Source organism: Onychomys torridus, chromosome 4 (genome assembly GCF_903995425.1).
Source record: "Onychomys torridus chromosome 4, mOncTor1.1, whole genome shotgun sequence".
NCBI lineage: Eukaryota > Metazoa > Chordata > Mammalia > Rodentia > Cricetidae > Onychomys > Onychomys torridus.
In genome coordinates this window covers 141,628,272-141,646,790 of record NC_050446.1, presented here as the reverse complement: position 1 = coordinate 141,646,790, position 18,519 = coordinate 141,628,272, and the positions used below count along the sequence as shown (strand labels likewise).

The 18,519-nt window shown below is 43.2% G+C and overlaps 1 protein-coding gene across 2 annotated transcripts in view; it reads left to right on the top strand.

Moving 5' to 3' along the window:
• The window catches only part of Tm9sf4 (transmembrane 9 superfamily member 4), a 46,159-nt gene that overhangs the window by 1,528 nt on the left and 26,112 nt on the right, over positions 1 to 18,519 (top strand). Inside the window, exon 2 of one of the 2 annotated variants that reach the window (XM_036184751.1) lies at positions 15,579 to 15,692. In XM_036184751.1, the coding sequence (XP_036040644.1) occupies positions 15,579 to 15,692 (114 nt within the window). Of the gene's footprint in view, positions 1 to 15,575; positions 15,693 to 18,519 lie in introns of both variants that reach the window. The other variant, XM_036184750.1, reaches the window with a different exon arrangement.

The following is an 18,519-nucleotide window of genomic DNA, read 5'->3' as shown; positions in this document are numbered from 1 at the left end:
ATTTATTTATGTACTATGTATACAGCATGTGTGCCTGCAGGCCAGAAGAGGGCACCAGATCTCATTACAGATGGTTGTGAGCCGCCTGTGGTTGCTGGGAACTGAACTCAGGACCTCTGGAAGATCAGTTAGTGCTCTTAACTGCTGAGCCATCTCTCCAGCCCCCGCCCCTCTTTTTTTTTAAATAAAGAAAATTCTTTATTTATAAACTCAGAAGTCGTGTAAAAGATTTCATAGCTTGGGGGAATGTAGCTCATTGGCAGAGCACTTGCTGAGCCTACACAAGAGCCTGAGTTTGATCCTCTGGCACTGTTTGAGGGGGAAAATGTTTCAGAGCTTTAGCTGGTTTCTGTGGCCTCAGGCTTCAGTCTGAATCAATGAAGTGGGGCAAATCCCCAGAGTGAAATGTTGAACCTTTTTCTCCTTTACCACCTTCAAAACAAGGCTGATGTGAGGACAGGAAGTCACACCCTTTCTTGGCCATAGAGAGTTCAATAAAGTGGCATTTATTGCACTGCTCTGGGAAATTCCAGCCCTGTACAGAGTTTTAAGAGTTTATAAGTTAGCGATATGTATTTCTAGTATGCATTTATTTAATCAGCAAATATTTGAGTGCTCAGTTAGTGCCAGGAACTAGGTGTATAGTTATCAGGGGGTCAGGGTCCCACCCTTGTGGAGTTTCTCTCATTCGAGGAAACCTGCAGTGAGCAGCACCCAAGTAGAATAATGTCTGGTGCTTTGAAGACAGCACGGTGAAGTGATGATTGGTGCTGATGTACCTGGGATTGAGCGGCAGAATCTCCTCAGAGAAAGTGATAGGAATTGAGGCGCGGTTGACCACAAAGAACCAGCCGGGCAAAGAATGACCTGGGCAAAGAAAATGGCAAGTGTGACGATCCAATGGTGCGTTTGAGGAATACACAGAAGGCTAGAACACAGAAAGGTGGGGAAGGTGCAGCAGGAGCCGGTGATCAAAGCCAAGTTGGAGACAGAGAAGAACAGTGGTTCCTAGAAGTGAGCTTGTGGTTGGTGTGGTTGTAGCTCACAATTGGCAGTCCATGTTCTGTATTTTGAAATAGATTGTTCTGTTAGGCTGGCTTCACTTCCTTAGGTGAACCCATTAAGGGAGCCATCTTGTTCTAAGTGTACAAACAGACCATGGAAGCTAATTTAATGCATTTCAATAAATGGAGAATGTAGCGCCTGGGAGGCTGAGGCGGGTGGATCTCTGTGAGTTCAAGGATAGCCTGGTCTAATGAGTTTCAGAAGAGCTAGTGCTATAGAGAGAGACCCTGGCTCTAAATAAATAAATAGATAATATAAATGGAGAATATCTTGTATGCAGAGACAGTTTAAAAGGCACACAAGAAACTGCATGTTTAGTGAAAAGGCACAGAAGCAAGTTTGTACAGAGGTGTATGTGGAGTCACAGGTAGGTGTGAATGTGGTCTGTGCCAAGCACATTACTGCACAGAAGTCAGAACTGTCCCCACGCCCTCATACACATAAGCTATTTCACAACCATTTTGGGAGGGGCATATAGATCTAATTTGGGGTGAATCAGCTTCTGAGACAAGTCATGCAAAGAGGAACTTAGCTAGTGGACTCAGTGGCCATGTGAACAGGCTAGAGTTTGGGGAGGCTGTGTGCTTTGAAAGTTAGAGATGTGGGTATACAGTTCAAGATCTTTCCCCTTCCCTCTCTTACTTTCATGAATGGCTCTTCCCCAGGTGTGCAGATGCTACTCAGGTCTGCTAAGCACAACAGTGTTTCCTGAATCTGCAGAGTAAGACGTCTCTGACTGTAGGGAGGAAGCCAGGAGTTTGCCTTCTGCCCTGGATTTAGACTACCCTATAAAGTTACAGGATGGAATTCATCTGGCTGGGTCAGAATTGAGAAGCAGGCTCATATCTCATTACAGAAAACTGCTCTTGGGAATATTTTAATGGAACTTGGGAAATACCCATTGAATACATTCATAGGCACATAATACTCTATTTCCCTTAGATATCTCCTCCCTCAAACTGTATCGGCTTTTATTATAGTTTTATCTCTATAAATATTACTCATATACTACAAAATCGCCCCTTATTAAAAGATCTTTTAAATTTTTATGTGTTTGCTTACATGTATATACGTGTACCATGTGCATGCCTGGTGCCTGAGGGAATTAAAGGAGATTTTTGGAACTGGAGTTACAGATGGTTGTGAGCCACCTTGTGGGTTCAGGGACGCAAACCCCGATCTTCTGCAAAGGCAGTGAGTGCTTCTAACACTGAGCTCTTTTAAAGTTCACAGTTCAGTGGGTTTTGGTGTGTTTAGAGAATAACTGTTTAATTCCAGAACATTTTCATCAACCTAAAAAGAAGCATTCATAGTCATTCCCAGGCTTTGCTCCCCCTAGTCCCTGGCAACCACTGATTTTCTGGGAATTTACCTTTCCTCATTTCATATAAAGAGGATTTATAATTTGTGGTTTTTCTTATGTAGCTGCATTTACTTTCCCATGATACTTTCAAAGTTCATCATGTTGTATGTAGTATTCCTAGTACTTTAGTTTTCTTTTTAAAGGCTAAACCATTCTGTTGTATGGATAGAGCACAGTTTCTTTATCCCTTTATCTGCTGATTAGGACTGTCTCATGTATTAGCTGTTTGGAATAATACTGCTGTGAACTTTGTGTGCATTTTTAATAAACATGTTTTCAGTAGTCTGGGATACATGCCTAGTAGTAGAGTTCCTGGGTCAGTTTACCCTATTTTGAAGGGTTTATTCCATGTAAGACAGAGTAATGGACTGACTGACACCAAGGTTCCTTGGAGCTAATAGGGCAGTTGGATGGATGTGTCCTGGAGCAGGAGGCAGGAAGTTTCACGTGGTGGCAGCTGCTGTCTCCTTTGGGCTTTCAGAGCATCAGTCAGCACTGGAGCACAGGCCACAGCCTGGCTCATTGTAGTCTAGTCACTGATTTCATGTGTGGCCTGGCAGATGGGTTTGGCTTTCTTGGTCTGTTTTATGTATATGTCACATGTGTCATTAGTATTTGAACTTCAGCTGAGGGTGGTAGCACATGCCTTTAATCCCACTCAGGAGGTAGAGGCAGATGCATTTCTGGGAGTTCTGCCAGCCTGGTCTACATAGGGAGTTCCAGGCAAGCCTGGGCTATAGAAAGAGATTTGCCTTAAAAAAAAAAAAGAGGACTTCATGATTTCTAAGTTCAAGTGGAATGTTCTGCAGCAAATACTTACATTGAAGGCTACTTTTCTAATGTACTGTGCAATTGGATTTGTATGGTGCCTGTCACCATTCCTGTGCTCCCTCCAGGGTGTTGTGTTGAGGATATTTTCTCCCTAGCTCCTTGAGTTGCCTCACCTGGCACATATTCTGCAGGAACCACTGTATCCTGGGAACTGTGTGCCCGTACCGAGCCTCGGTTAGTGTGTTTCTCTTTTACAGGAGGCCCTAAGCCCTCAGGAAATGCAGAGGAGATGGCATTTAGTTGTCTCTTGGTCTGTTTTACAACTTGGACAAAAGGTCCCCTTTGATCTTGGAATTAAAGAAGCAGGTTGCAGAATGTTGAAGAAGGTTGAGTTTTGATGTCTGGGCACTGGCAGGGAGGTGGGAAGAACCCAGGATGAGCAGGGCCATCTGGCCACAGATGGATGGTAGGAGCCACTACCTTCTAACTTGCTTTGATCCCTGAACCATTTGCTGTCACTATTGTTCCCCAGATGGAGTGGGGGGCGCCCAAGACTTCTCAATTCCACCCCATTCCTCTTCATTGCTTCCTTTGTGCTGTCCAATATGTCCAGTATGATTTCTCACCTACATCCAATGCCTTAAACTGACAGACCTCCCAGGCTTTGAGGTTCAGGTCTAAGGCAGAGTATACAAGCCAGGGGTAGAATTACTTTTGTGACTGAGCAAACTTCTTGCCTTTTTAAGCCTGTTAATTTTTTTCTTAATATTTTCATTGTGGTGAAATAGACATAAAATTTGCCATTTTAACCATTCGTACAAGTTCAGGACATTCCATACATTCACAGTGTTATGCACCACCACCTCCACCCATCTCCAGAGCTTACCCGCTATCCCATACTGAATCCGTTCCCCTAGTTCTGAACTGGGCATGAGCCTCTAAAGAACTGTTGTAATAATGAATCCTAGTGCCTAGCACTTTGTAGCCTTAATCCCGGGTTTGAAGTGTTGCAGGCTTGCCCTGTCTGGGCCAACTACCTGGGTAGCTGAGAGCTCTTTTGTAAATACCCCTGAGGGCAGGGAAGAACAGTAATTTCTGCACGCCCTCTCCTTCAGGAATAAGTCTGGCTGCTTATAGCTTTGTGAAGATAGTTGCTTTCACCTGGACTTCCTCTTGACAGCCCTTCCCTAACCTCCTCCACCCCTCACTCCCCAGCAGTTCTTGTGTCTTTGTGGGTCCCTGTTCCACAACTGTCAGGTATGTGTTCTGAAATAAAGGCTGCATTTTCCTCACTAGTAGCTCATTTAGTTCTGGGTATTTTGTTTTGGTTTCATGTAGCTGGGTGAGTTCTTTAGCCCCATGGGACTTCTTAGTAAGTGGTCTTCAGCCTTCATTCACATGTGATTGAATTCATAGGGAGCTTTCACTGATTGGATAATTGATTTCAGTTAACTGTTGGCAAAGAGCGCCTTGGAAGCCTCCCTACCCCCACCGCTGTGGCTCAGTTCCTTCATCTGTGGAGTAGTTACCAACTGACCTGAAAATGGTACCGTTTCAAGAGGAAGAGCCATGTAGCAGTCGGTCTGCGGTGGGCACAGCTGCTTCTGCAGCAGGAAGGGGCAGGATGGCCGGGTCAAGATTGGCCCAAGCTGGGTGACTAGGTGATGCTATTTATAGGAAAGAGTTGGAGAGGTAGAGAGAGGGCTCCAGAAAAGAAGAAGTTAGCCTCTGGTCACAGAAATGCCATTGAATGAACCATTTTGCGTTCTCAGGAGAAGCTCCCTGTTTCCTTTGAGAGAAGGTAACTGTCCACAGCTTTCAAAAGGGCAAAACTGGCAGGATGAATTTTTTTTTCCTAGTAGCCTTCCCTTAGGTTACTAAGGAGTAGAGGGGGGTGTTGTTTCTGAATGTCCAGACCCCAAGAATTAAAAAAAAAAAAAAAAAAAAAAAGTCAGGGAGAAACTGATTCTTAGGTCCCTTGAGCTTCTCAGCTTCCCAGGTCACTGGTACGTTTGCCAGAGGTGGAGTGTTAGATCACTGCAGGGAGTTCTCGGTTGCCGTCCTCTGGTTCCTTGACAGGCTGCCCTGGAGTCTTGTGACTTGGACACCAAGTAAAGCAGACGCTGTGGAGTGGGCTGCTGCTTATCTCTTAGAACTCACCCCCCTTTTAGGGCTCTGGGCACACCTGACGTTTTGTACTGAGCTTCATCACAGGTAATCAGTTAAAAGTCAAGGGACAAAGGCTAGGTAGATGAATGGCCCAGTGGTTAAGAGCACTTGTTCTTGGAGAATACCATCCATATGCCAGTTCTGGGGGAACCAATGCCCTCTTCTGACTTCAGGCACCAGGTGTACATGTGGTGTACAGATACACATGCAGGCAAAATACTCATTCATAAAATAAAATAATCTAATAATAATTTTTGGGGGAAAAAAGGTCAAAGAACAAGACAGAAATTTCCCAATAAGCAAGGATTCTGCTATCTTTTACAGAAGTGAACTGGGAGCTACATCCTGTTAAGCTCTCAGGGACCCATAAACTGCTAAGTCTTAAGTCTCCTTAAATCATGTAACATCCTACATATTGGGACTTTTAACATCAGGACTTGTAGCTTTTATCAGCTCTCATGGGAGTTTAGGACACTCTTCCAAGGTTAGAATTGCTGATTTAGTTATGAGCAATTAGTTATCACCTGCAAACCTGGTGGTCAGATTTTCTATGCTGGACATTCCATATGTCTTGTATCTAGGTATTTTTATAAGCAATGATTTTCCTTCCCTTGAAATATAAATATAAGCCAGGTGGTGGTGGCACACACTTTTAATCCCAATATGCAGGAAGCAGAGGCAGGCAGATCTCTTGAGTTCCAGGCAAGCCTGGTCCACAGAGCAAGTTCCAGGATAGCCAAGGCTACACAGAAAAACTCTGTCTCAAAAAAAAAGAAAAGAAAAGAAAGAAAGAAAAAAAGAGAAAAGAAAGATTAATGTATACAGGGAATGTTGCTCAGTTGATAAAGTGCTGACCTAGCAAGCGTGAGACCCCGGGTTCCACCTCCATCCAGCACTGTGTAAACTGGTCATGGTAGTATGCACCTGTAATCTTGGCATCTGGATGATGGAGGCAGGAGGATCGCAAGTTCAAGGCCAGCCAGGGCTATATGAGACTGTCTTAATTTTTTTAAATATATATGTATTAGATAATGATGACCCATGTATGTGGGAAACTGCATATGAAATTATAAAGAAATATATAATCAATGTGTACATTTCAATTTGTTAATTATTTTAAAAAACCTGGGTCAAAAAAGATGAATAAATTACTTGCCTTGCAAGTCTGACTGCCTGAGTTCAGTTCCTGGAATCCAAGCAAAGGCGGAAGGAGAGAATGGATTCCACAGTTCTCTTCTGACCTCCACACACCCTGTAGCACATAAGCACCGATGTCATGTACACCACAGACACACAATAACAATAAAGGAAAAAACAGAAAAGCTAAAATAAGTCACTTGGCTGCCCCTAATCCATTTATCAGAAGAAATTGTCTTTGACTTTAGAAACTATCTCTGTAATATTTTTGCATATATAATTCCTACTTTTAAAGTCTTGTTGTAGGTTGGATGTGGTGGTGCATCCCTTTAATCTCTGCACTGGGGTGGGGGTGCAAAGGCAGGTGAATCTCTATGCGTTTGAAGACAAACTTGGTCTACATAGGGAATTCCAGGCCAGCCAATATTACATAGACCCTGTCTCACAACAAACAAAAATAAAAGCCCAACTTGTTACAGTAATTTCAGCATACACCAGCATAGAGTACGGCCATTGTCACTTACAACCCAGCTTCATCGCTTGTGATCACATTGCCACATCCTTTCACCTCTGCCCTTCCCAACTAGTTCCCTTTTCTTTAGGCATATTAAGCTATACTTTCATACTACAAATCACCATTGTGAATGTACAGGGCAGTGACCTTTAGCTCTGTATAAACTTGTGCCCTTGTCATTGCTGTGACACAATGTAATAGAACAGTTCTGTTACCCCAAGTTCCCTCACGTTGGTCAAGGGAGTGATGCAATCAGGCCCTTGTTCCCACAGCCAAACCACCACTAATCTGATGTCTGTCGCTGTAAATATTCTTTGCTGGGCATTCCATGGAAATGGAGTCATGTGTTATATGGACTTCTGCATCTGGCTTCTGTTACTCAGTATAGTGTTCTGGGTTATACCTTCTTGTAATTTGTATTGGCAGGTTTTGGGTTTTTGTTTTTTCTTGCTGATAGTATCCCATTGTATGCAATTCTTTTTTTTTCTACTTTTACTAACAATATGCCTTTTAATTATTTTCAGTTTTGAACTGTAGTAGTCCCCCAATCTGAGGGTATGTGTTCCAAGCCTTCTGAGGAGATGCTTGGAATGCAGCCATTATGGAACTCTGTGTTTTCGCTGTTTTGTGTACTAGGAATTGAACTTAGGATATGTGCCAGGCAAATGGTATGCCCATACCTCTTTTTACTGTTTTGAGACAGTCTCACTAAGTTGTGCAGGCTGACTTTGAATTCACTCAGTATTGAGGCAGGCCTTGAGCTTGGTGATCTCCTGCCTCAGCCTTTCAAGTAAGTGAATTATAGACCTGTGCCATCAAGTCCAACCCCATAATTTTCTCTTTACTTGAATATCTTACAATAAAGTTTAATTTGTAAATTAGACACAGTAAGATCAGCAGAGCTGGTGATTTAAATTAGGTGGTAGACTGCTTGACTAGCTAGCATACATAAAGGCTTGAGCAGTAGTCCTCAGTACCATACAAACCAAGTGTGGTGGTGCACTCAGGGTAGAGGCAGGAAGATCGGCAGTTCAAGATCATTCTGGGGTACATGAATCCTTGGGGCAGGGATGAGCAAGAATGCTTATTAACAAGGTAGAACATTTATACTAATAGATAGTAATAAAAGTTAAAGGGTTCGGTATCATTTATCTCTGGAATTTCCTGTTTAGTGTTTTCAGACCTTGGTTAACTGTAGGTAGCTCAAACTGGAAAGTAGAACCAGGGAGAAGGAGACAGCTATTGTGGTTAAAGTTGCTATGAACACACGCGAGTCTGAGTGTTTCTGTTCAGTTGATGCCTAGAGTTGGGAGTCCTGGCCAGTAAGTCTGTGTCTAACTTTGTAAGCTATACCAAACTTTGCAGAAGTGCCTGTGCCATCTCACCATGAAATGTGAGCGTTTCTCTCCATGTCCTGGTTCACACTTGCCTGGTTTTTGTTTTGTTTTGTTGTTGAGTCATGCAGGTGTGTTGTGGTACCCAATATAGCTTTGGTTTGCATTCCCCTAATGACAGTGGATAGTAAACATCTTCTAATGTGCCATTCGTGTATCTACCCATCTCTGGTGAAATGAGCATACCAATCTTTTATGCCATCTTCCCACTTCCCACTGAACCACTCCCCCAGGCCATTTGTCAACTGGGGTGTTTGCTGTCTCATTAAGTTGTGAGAGTTCTTTACGTATCCTCAACCAGTCCCTCATACATCATTTACAAAGATTTTTCACCTGTCCGTGGCCTAGAAGTGTAAAATGTTTTATTTTTATGAAATTTATTAATTTTAATGGGTTATATTTTGGGCAGTATATTTAAAACATCTTCATCTAACTCAAAGTGACAGTTTTCTTCTAGGAATTTTATTTTCAGCTTTTGTTTTAATCTGTGGTTCATTTTGAATTTATTATTTTTGAGTGGTCTAAAGTTACTTGTGAATATGGTTACCACATAGTTAAAGCACTTTGTCCTTGTTAGATTGCCTTGGCATCTTTGTTGAAAATCAAATTACTGTAAATGGAAAGATTTATTTCTATGCTTTTAATTTGGTTAGATTAGTATATATGTGCCTATCCTTACCAATTATCTTTTTCGTTTGTTTGTTTTTAGACAGAGTTTCTCTGTATAACAGTCCTGGCTGTCCTGGAACTTGGTTTGTAGACCAGGTTAGCCTCAAACTCACAGAGATCTGCCTGCCTCTGTCTTCCAAGTGCTGGGATGATGTGCCACCATGCCCGGCTTACCAATTATCATTATTATTATGCTTTATGGTATGTTTAGAAAATTGTATAAATTACCCAATTCTGTTTTGGAATCTGCTTTGGATATTCTGGATCCTTTCTATTTCTCTATCAATATTAAGGTAACTTTGTACTTGGCTTGGGTAGTGCATACCTTTAATCCCAGCAGACTGGAGGCAGAAGCAGATGGATCTCTGTGAGTAAAGACCAGCCTGGTTTATATCTATTGCAATCAAGACCTTATCTTTGTGTGTGTGTGTGTGTGTGTGTGTGTGTGTGTGTGTGTGTGTGTAAAATAGGGTAAATTTGTCAGTTTGAGCAAAAACCATGCTCAGATTTTGATGGGGATTGAATCTAAAGATCAGTATGGAAGTGGGATTTTCTTTGCCCTTTTTTTTAGTTTTTATTTTCATTTTTATTATGTGTATGGGTGTCTTGCCTGGATGTATGTCTGTACCACCATGCCTGGTGCCCACTGAAGCCTGAAGTTGCTGGCTCCCCTGGCACTGGAATTACAGACAGTTGAGAGTCAGGTGTGGATGTTGGGAATTGAACCTGAGTCCTCTGGAAGAGCAGGCAATTCTCTTAACCACTGAGCCATCTCTCTAGCCCTAGAAGTACAGTTTTCTATCTTTTCTCTGTGGAGTAGTCCAGTTTATCAACCTGGAATGTCTGTAGTTATTTAAATCTTTCATTTCTCTTGGCAGTGTTTTGTAATTTTCAATAAAGAAGCTCTTAAAAATCATTTTCATGTACCTAGACATGGTGTGCATGCCTGTAATCACAGCATTTGAGAGGCTGAGGCAGGAGGATTACCATGAGTTTGAGGCCAGCCCAGACTACATAGAGAGCACCAGACCAGCCAGGGCTACACAGCCTTGTCTCGAACCAAAACAAAATATGTATTTGTTTTCCTTTATTATTTGTAGTGTTGGATGTAGCTTGTGTTGAGCATGCTTGGCAAATGCTTTACTACTCTGGTGCATATTGTGTGATAGTTGTTTGTGTTCTGACAAATAAAGCTTGCCTGAACGATCAGAGAAGCAGAGCAGCAGCCACTAGAAACCTCTTACCTCTACCAAATCCTCAGGCCGAATGGGATGCCAAGATCCTGTCTCTACCCACCTTATATTCCTGTCTCCACCTCCCTAGTGCTGGGACTAAAGGCGTGCACCACCACCACTGGCTCTGTTCTCTTTTAGACTGGTTCAGTCTCATGTAGTCCAGGGTGGCCTTGAACTCCTGATCCTCCTGCTTCCTCCTCCCAAGTGCTGGGATTAAAAGCATGTGCCACCACTGTCTGGCCTCTGTGCTTAACTCTATGGCTAGCTCTACCCTCTGATCTCTAGGCAAACTTTATTTGTCAGAACACGAACAAAATATCACACAACAGCTGCATCCAGTCCTAAGTCCTTTCTGATATATTCTTAGGGGCTAGAAAGGTGTCGGCAGCTGGGCGGTGGTGGCGCACGCCTTTAATCCCAGCACTCAGGAAGCAGAGCCAGGCGGATCTCTGTGAGTTCCAGGACAGGCTTCAAAGCTACACAGAGAAACCCTGTCTCAAAAACCAAAAAAAGAAAGGAAGGAAGGAAGGAAGGAAGGAAGGAAGGAAGGAAGGAAGGAAGGAAGGTGTCAGCAGTTCAGAGCACTTGACTACTATTCAGAAGACCCGAGTTTGGCTTCCAGCACCACATGGTGGCTGACAGTCTTCTGTAACTTAAGTTCCAGGGATCCAACACCTCTTTAGACCTTCTCAGGCTCTCACACACGGTACACATACACTCAGGTGTGTGTGTACACATACAAGTATTTTTAATATATATTCTTAAATTTTTTCAATACTAAGTAGAACCATGTTTTAATTTTATTTTTGAGTACTTATAGCCAATAAGTAGAAATACAGGGTTTTTTTTATATATCAATCTGATAGTCTGTACCTGTCCTTAGCTTAATTCTTGTTAGTTATTGCATAGGTTTCTTTTTTTTAAGATTTATTTATTTATTATGTATATAGAACAGGGTGCCACATCTCATTACAGATGGTTGTTTGCCACCATGTGGGTGCTGGGAATTGAACTCAGGACCTCTGGAAGAGCAGTTAGTGCTCTTAACCTCTGAGCCATCTTTCCAGCCCTGCATAGATATCTTAGAGTGTTCTAAATGCAAGGTAATATTATCTACAACTTAAACCATTTGTTACTTTTTTATTCGGTTTGGATGTGTTTAAATTTTATTTCTTTCATGAACACTAGCTTATAGTATAGAATTGAGTAGACATGGCAAGAATGTGTATTCTCTTTTGTTCCTGATCCTAGGGGAACTTAGCATTTAGTTTTTCAACATTGTGATGATTGCCTGTGGGTTTTCATAGCTGCCTTTCATTTGGCTGGGGAAGTTCCTTTTTAGTTGTACTCAAAGTTGTTTTGATGACTGTGTTGGATTTTGTCAGCTGCTTTTTGTGTCAGTTGTGATGCTGGTGTGTTGTCCTTATGCTGCTTCTATGGTTCACTATAGTAATTGACCAGTTAGAAAGCCGTCCTTGAATTCTTGGGAATTACACAGGCCAAAATGACCTCAACTCATTCTCCTGCCTCTGCCTCCAGAGTACTGAGGTTGCAGGCGTAATTCACCATACTTAGCCATAGATGTTTTTAATGTGTTGTTAATTACAGGACACTTTTGTTGTTGTTGTGGTGGTGGTGGTTTGTTTGTTTGTTTGTTTGTTTGTTTTTCAAGACAGGGTTTCTCTATGTAGTTTTGGTACCTGCCCTAGATCTCGCTCTGTAGACCAGGCTGGCCTCAAACTCACAGGGATCTACCTGGCTGGCTCTGCCTCCTGGGTGCTGGGATTAAAGACGTGAGCCGCCACCACCCAGCTACAGGACACTTTCTTAAGGATATTTCCATCTGTGTTCGTGCTAAAATATTTTGGTAGTGTTCTTTTTTGATTACTTTGTTTAGTTTTGGTATATACAAAAACAAAAACAAAAAAAAAAAGGACGGGGTCTCATTGTGTTTGTATTCCTGGCTGGCCTCAAACTTGCTATGTGAACCTGGGCCCTCAAACTCCCAGAGATCTACTTGCCTCTGCTTCTGGAGTGCTGGGATTAAAGATGTGCCACCAAGCCCACTGGTATATGTTTTCAAACATTTAAACAAACAAGAATAGGCTATGCATACATAAACTAGGATCATTGTTCATATACCTAAGAATTTGTCTTGGCAGTACTTGAGAATAGCTCTGCCTCTCACATTGCCAATTCTCTCCTCAAAGATGATACAGTTTTTCTCCATCTAGCGTACTCTGACTTTTTTTGTTTTGTTTAGAGACAGGGTTTATTTATTTATTCATGTGTATGTGTATGCATCTATGAGAATTTATGTACACCATGTGTGTGCAGATGCCTAAGAGGCCAGAGGGCATTGGCTCCCCTGGAACTGAAGATACAGGCTGTTGTGAGCCTTCTGACATGGGTGCTAGGAACTGATCCTCTGCAAGAGCAGTAAGTACTCTTAACTATCTCTCTACCACCACCACCACCCCTTTTTTTTTTTTTTTTTTGAGATGGGATTTTGCTTTGTTGTTTAAAGGTTGGTCTTGAACTCATAGGCTCAAGTGATCCTCCCATCTCAGCAGCCTCCAGAGTCATTGGGATTGCAGGTACATACAGCTCCTCCTCCCTTACCCCCCAGTTATGAAATGGGAATACAGGTTTATACATGAAAAGAACCTAAAACTGTGCCTCACACATATTGGCATTCAGTAAATATTAGCTGTTGCCATCAGCCTCATACATTCATACATTTTAATGTATGATGCTAACCAGGCTACAGGCCAGGCTGGCATCAAACTTAGAGATCCACCTGCCTCTGCCTCCTGAGTGCTAAGATCATAGGTGAGTGCTACCAACCACCTGGCTCATCATCTTATATTGAAACTCACCTGCCTCAGCAGAGCACACATATTCTATCATCACATTTGGGTTGCATGGCCTGGGAAAAGTTATTATTTGAGGGTGGGGAGTGAGTTAAAATGGGATCTCACATACCCCAGGCTGGCCTGGAAGTCACTGTGTATCTGAGGATAACCTGGAATGTCTATCTATTCCTCCTGCCTCCTATCTTCCACGTGCTAGGATTAGAGTGTATGTCACACCTCTGATGTGATGCTGGGAATCAAACCCAGAGCCTTGAGCACGCTGGGCATGCTCACTACCTTCCAAACCACATCCACAGCCCCCAAGTTATTTCACCTCTCTGTGTCAGGTTAACTGACAGTCCTCTGCAAAATGGTGGCAGAAGTGCACAGGTAGTAGTCATTGTGAGGGAAGCATGAGTGTGGGAGGTGCTTAGCACAAAGCAGCAGCTAGGTAAATAGAAGGAAGTTGCTATGCCTGGGCAGTTCTGTGTTCTTTGTTGCTTTTTAATGTTACCTTCCTGCTGGGGTGAGCATGGATCTCACTGTTTATTTTTGGGTTTTGTTTGTTTGGGGAGGAGGAAGGGCTTCATTGGTTTCAGACTTTGGAACCAAAGGGAATTGAAGTCTTCCTGGATTTACTTTTCATTCCTCTGCAACCCGAGCTCCCAGGGGAGCATTGTGCTCCCGGGGCAGTGTTCTCAGTTCAGTCTGAAGGTTCTCTTTCTGAAGGAGGTAGAACGAAAGTGACCTCTTAGATTTAATTGACCTGATAAACTTGGAAGATTGTAATCCTCTGTCCCTGCTTCAAGTCACCATTAGATAAGGCTAACGGTCCGGTGTCAAGCTTCTTAGAAGGAACTTCAGAACACGTTTTCTTTACGTTAACAGGAAAAGTGATCTTGGTGCCTTACATGTGAGTGTAGCGGCTTGGGGCTGGAGAGATAGCTCAGTCACTAAAATGCCTGCCGTGCAAGCATGAGGACCCTGAGCTCAGGTGCCCAGCACTCACGCAGAAAGTGAGCAGGCACAGTACTGCATACCTGAGCTGGTCTAGCTCAGTCCATGAGCTTCAGGTTCAGTGAGAGATCTTGTCTCAAAGAAAAGGTGGGGAACAATTGGGAAGACACCAGATGTTACACATATGTACACACTCACATGTATGAATACACACACACAATCATAAAAGTTATTAAAAAAAGAGTAGTTGGGACTAGAGAGATGGCTCAGCAGTTAAGAGGTCTGTGGTTCATTTCCTAGCACCCACATGGCAGCTCACAACTGTCTATAACTCTAGTCCAGTGGTTCCAGTCCAGCACACAGGAGGCAGGCAGGTCTCTATGAGCTCAAGTCCAGCCCGTTTACATAAATGAGTTCCAGGTCAGCCAGAGTTATGCAGTGAGACCTAAAATAACAACAACAGTAATAATAATGTGGCATTGGTAGGCTTGTTTTGTTTTGTTTGCGGGACGGGAGTTGAGACAGAGTTTCTCCATACAGCCCTGGCTGTCCTGGACATTGCTATGTAGACTAGACTGGTTTTGTATTCACAAAGATTACCTGGCTCTGCCTCTTGAATGCTAGCATTAAAGGCATGTGCTACCATGTTCCCCCACCCCCCAATCTCATGCAGTCCAGGCTGGCTCGAGATCTTTCTACCTCTAATTGCTAAATACTACTAGGATTGTAGGTGTACATTGCCACACCTGGCTAATTGTTTTTCTAATGTAATGTAAATATATAATTCTATATAAAATATTAGAAAGAACACTATCACTCAATCCATTTAACATTCTGGTAAATGTCCTTCCTTGTATGTTTTGGTAGAGTTGCCATCTCTCTCTCTCTCTCTCTCTCTCTCTCTCTCTCTCTCTTTTTCCTGGAGCTGAGGACCAAACCCAGGGCCTTGTGCTTGCTAGCTGCCACTGAGCTAAATCCCCAACCCCACCATATCTTTCTTAACATGTCTAGAAACAGTCCAGGAGCTGGAGAGATGGCTCAGTGGTTAAGAGGGCTTTCGGCTCTTCCAGAGGACTTTAGACAAAAATCTTAGGAATAGAATTGCTGGGGACTCTAGGAAGTAGGTGCGAAGTTGCCGTCTAGAAACGCCCGTTTGTATGTGCCCACCATATCAGCACAGAGCGGCACTTTAATATCTCAGGCTAGCCGCAGTCTTGCTCTTCCTCCCAGGTAGTAATAGCTTGACCCATCTTGTCGCCCATCTCTGGAAGTGCAGAGTCTTGTTCCTTGTAGCATTCTGGGAAGGCATTTGGGAAGCAACTTTACAATGACCTCAGGCTTCCCAGAACAGAGGTGACACTGGCCAGTGCAAGCAGGTTGGAAGGTTCCCACTTGATCTGCCTTTGACTGCTCTCCCTGCGTTCCAACTGTAGTCTCTCTCCCCAGCAGGTTTGGTGGCCAAGGTTCCTGATGCTTCTCTGTCTCACATGTAAAACAAGCACCTTCTATGTCCCTGGAGTCGCGCCAATCAACTTCCACCAAAATGACCCAGTAGAGATCAAGGTGAGTGCCTGCTTGGACCATAGGAGCACCTGTGCCTAGCAGCCTGGCTGTGTATGTCCATCCTGGAGTTGTATGGAGCTCAGATGAGGGCCAGCTCCCCTGGGGAAAAGAGGGTTGACTCCATCCTGAAAGGCTGCCTACAGTTCTACCTTTCCATTGTTCCCCTGTGCCTCTGGTCTCTTGTCTCCTCACGCTCACTTTTACTATGAAGTGTGTCACATGCTACCCCACCCATTTGTGTTACTCTGCTTGCTTCCTTCTATGGCTTCTCTGCCACCCCTTCTCATCTACTCCATCCTCTTTTCATTCCCAACTTTCTGAGTAACACACAGCAGCTGTTTAAATGTCTGTGTTGTAGGAAGCTGTCTTCCTTATATCTTGCAGGAAAAACATAAAAGTAACAATTAACTGAGGGTTATTACATGCTATGCATTGGGCTCTGCTTAGGTCAAGATGCCTCCAAGAACCTTCTGAGGGAAATTTTATGTTTTACAGAGTTTCTGTATGTTTCACAGATATGGAAATTAACGCATAAAGAAGTGAGCCAACTGGTCACATGCAGAGAAATGCAAACATTGACACCAAGTAAGAGACATGGAGCTTTTCGAATGCCAGCTTTCCCACTGCAGTGCCCTGTCTCTCACTTTTGACCTCTGTCCTCAGCCCCGAACAAAGCTCGGTGTAGAGGTCCAGTGGTATCTGGTCTCTAACCCTGCCAAACTGGAATCAGAGAGGACACCTGGGCTGGAGGAGAACATAAAGGTGGAATGCTTCTATTTGTAATGGGGGGGGTATAGTGACCCCCCCCCACCCTCCCACTGTCCAGAGAACAAAAAAAAAAGAAAAGAATTAGCAACAATGGATTTGGGGGTAATTTTTCCTTAAGTAATTCATAACTTGATTTTGTTGGTTTGTTTGTTTTGATTACTTGGTTTGGTTTTAAGACAGAGTCTCATGTAGCTTAGGTTGGCCTTGAACACTGGGTAGCTAAGGATAGCTTTGAACTCCTGATCTTCCTTCATTCACCTCCCAAGTTCTGAAATTATAGTCTGTGCCACTACACCAGTTTATATAACGTGTATAACCCAGATCCTTAGTGTCTTCAGGCTGACATCCCAAAAGCTCTAAAACCCAAGGTTTCCTAAGAGCCCTGGAATGAAGAGCTGACCTCAGACTGAAGTGACGCCACTTACTCACTTCATGTATTTCACTTAGTGTCAATATGTTTGCATTTCTCTGCAAGTGGTTATGAGATAAGAGGTATTATTCCAGACCCATCTGGGGTTGTGATACAGCCAATGGTGTGTATACCATACTGCCTGTTTAAATGCCCTCAAATTTCTTAATTACAAAATAAGAGTTTTAAGTAAGGGTTGTAGAACTATTCTAAAATTTAAAAAATTATTTATACTTTTAGATGGTATCTGAGGAATAGCAGGTAGTTCCTAAGTAGTTAAAAGTAATTTCTTTAAAGGATTTTTTATAACATTTTATTTATGTCTGTATGTGTATGAGTAGGTGTGGGCTCATGCCACAGCACACACGTGGAGGTCAGAGGACGACTTGGAGGAGTTGTCTCTCTTGACCCACCATGCGGGTCTGTGGGATAGGAACTTGGGTCATCAGACTTGGCAAGAAGTGCCTTTATCTCCTCAGCCACCTCAGTGGCCCTAAATTTTTATTTTTTTATAATATTCTCACTGGTTCTGTTTTAGCTGTGATTTAACAGTTTTCTTTGTTAGAGATGGGCTGTCATCAGTCCAGGCTGACTTCAAGCTTATGTAGCCAAAGATGGTCTTGAGCATCCTTAGAAATTTGTGTCTGTTATTAGTAATGTCCACATACATAACGTATGTGGGGTAGGCTGGGCCACAGCAGGGAGTGGAGCTCACAGTAAGTTTTGCCGAGTTCATTTCCCCTCCACCTTTACACAAGTTCTGTGGATCAAACTCAGGTCACCAGGCTTGTGTGGCAAGCACCTTTACCCATGATGCCCTGGGTTTGATCCCCTGGCCCACCATCCCTGGCTTGTAGCTAAGAATAACCTTGCGCTTCCGATTTTTCTGCCTCTACCTCCTGAGTGCCAGCATTAGAAGTTTGTGTCACCATGCCCATTTTATGCGATGCTAGGGATCAAACCTGTGGCTTTGCATACTCTAGTCAGGCATCCTGCCAGCTCAGCTAGCTGCATACCTAGATTCTCTTCCTATCTCTCCTCCCTCCCCTTCCTTTCTTTCCTTTTTTCTTTTCTTTCTTGGTTTTACTCTGTAACTTGAGTTCACTTTCCTCCTGTCTCAGTCTTGAGTAAATCATGATCGATCAGTTTCCCATTGTAGAAGGCTTTCATTGTTTTTATGGTCATTTAGCAGACATTAAATGAACATCTACTGTACTGTGATCTTAAGTGGGAAAAACTGATTTTTAAAGTCATAGGAAAGACTAGGGTATGGTGGCTCACATTGGTAATTTTGAATTCAAGGCCAGCCTGAGCTACAGAGTAAGACACTGTCTCAAAGAGAAAGAAAGAAATTAAAACAGTATACAATAACTGCATTTTATATGACATGCTCTGGTGGAAGCTGAGAAAGTTGAAATGGAATGATGGGGAGTTCATTTAGATACAGTGGGTAGGGAAGGGCTCATGGGTTGGGAATTTTAGCTGAGACCCAGATAGGAGAAAGCATCAGATGAGCACAGAGGAGAGCCGAGAGGAATGGCAGGGGGGAAGCCTGAAGCTGTAGGCTCAAAGAACTGAAAGGGGAGGGCTACATGGATTGCAAGTGAGGTGCATACCCCTTTGTTCTTAAAGCCTCCTGCTGAAGGGTAC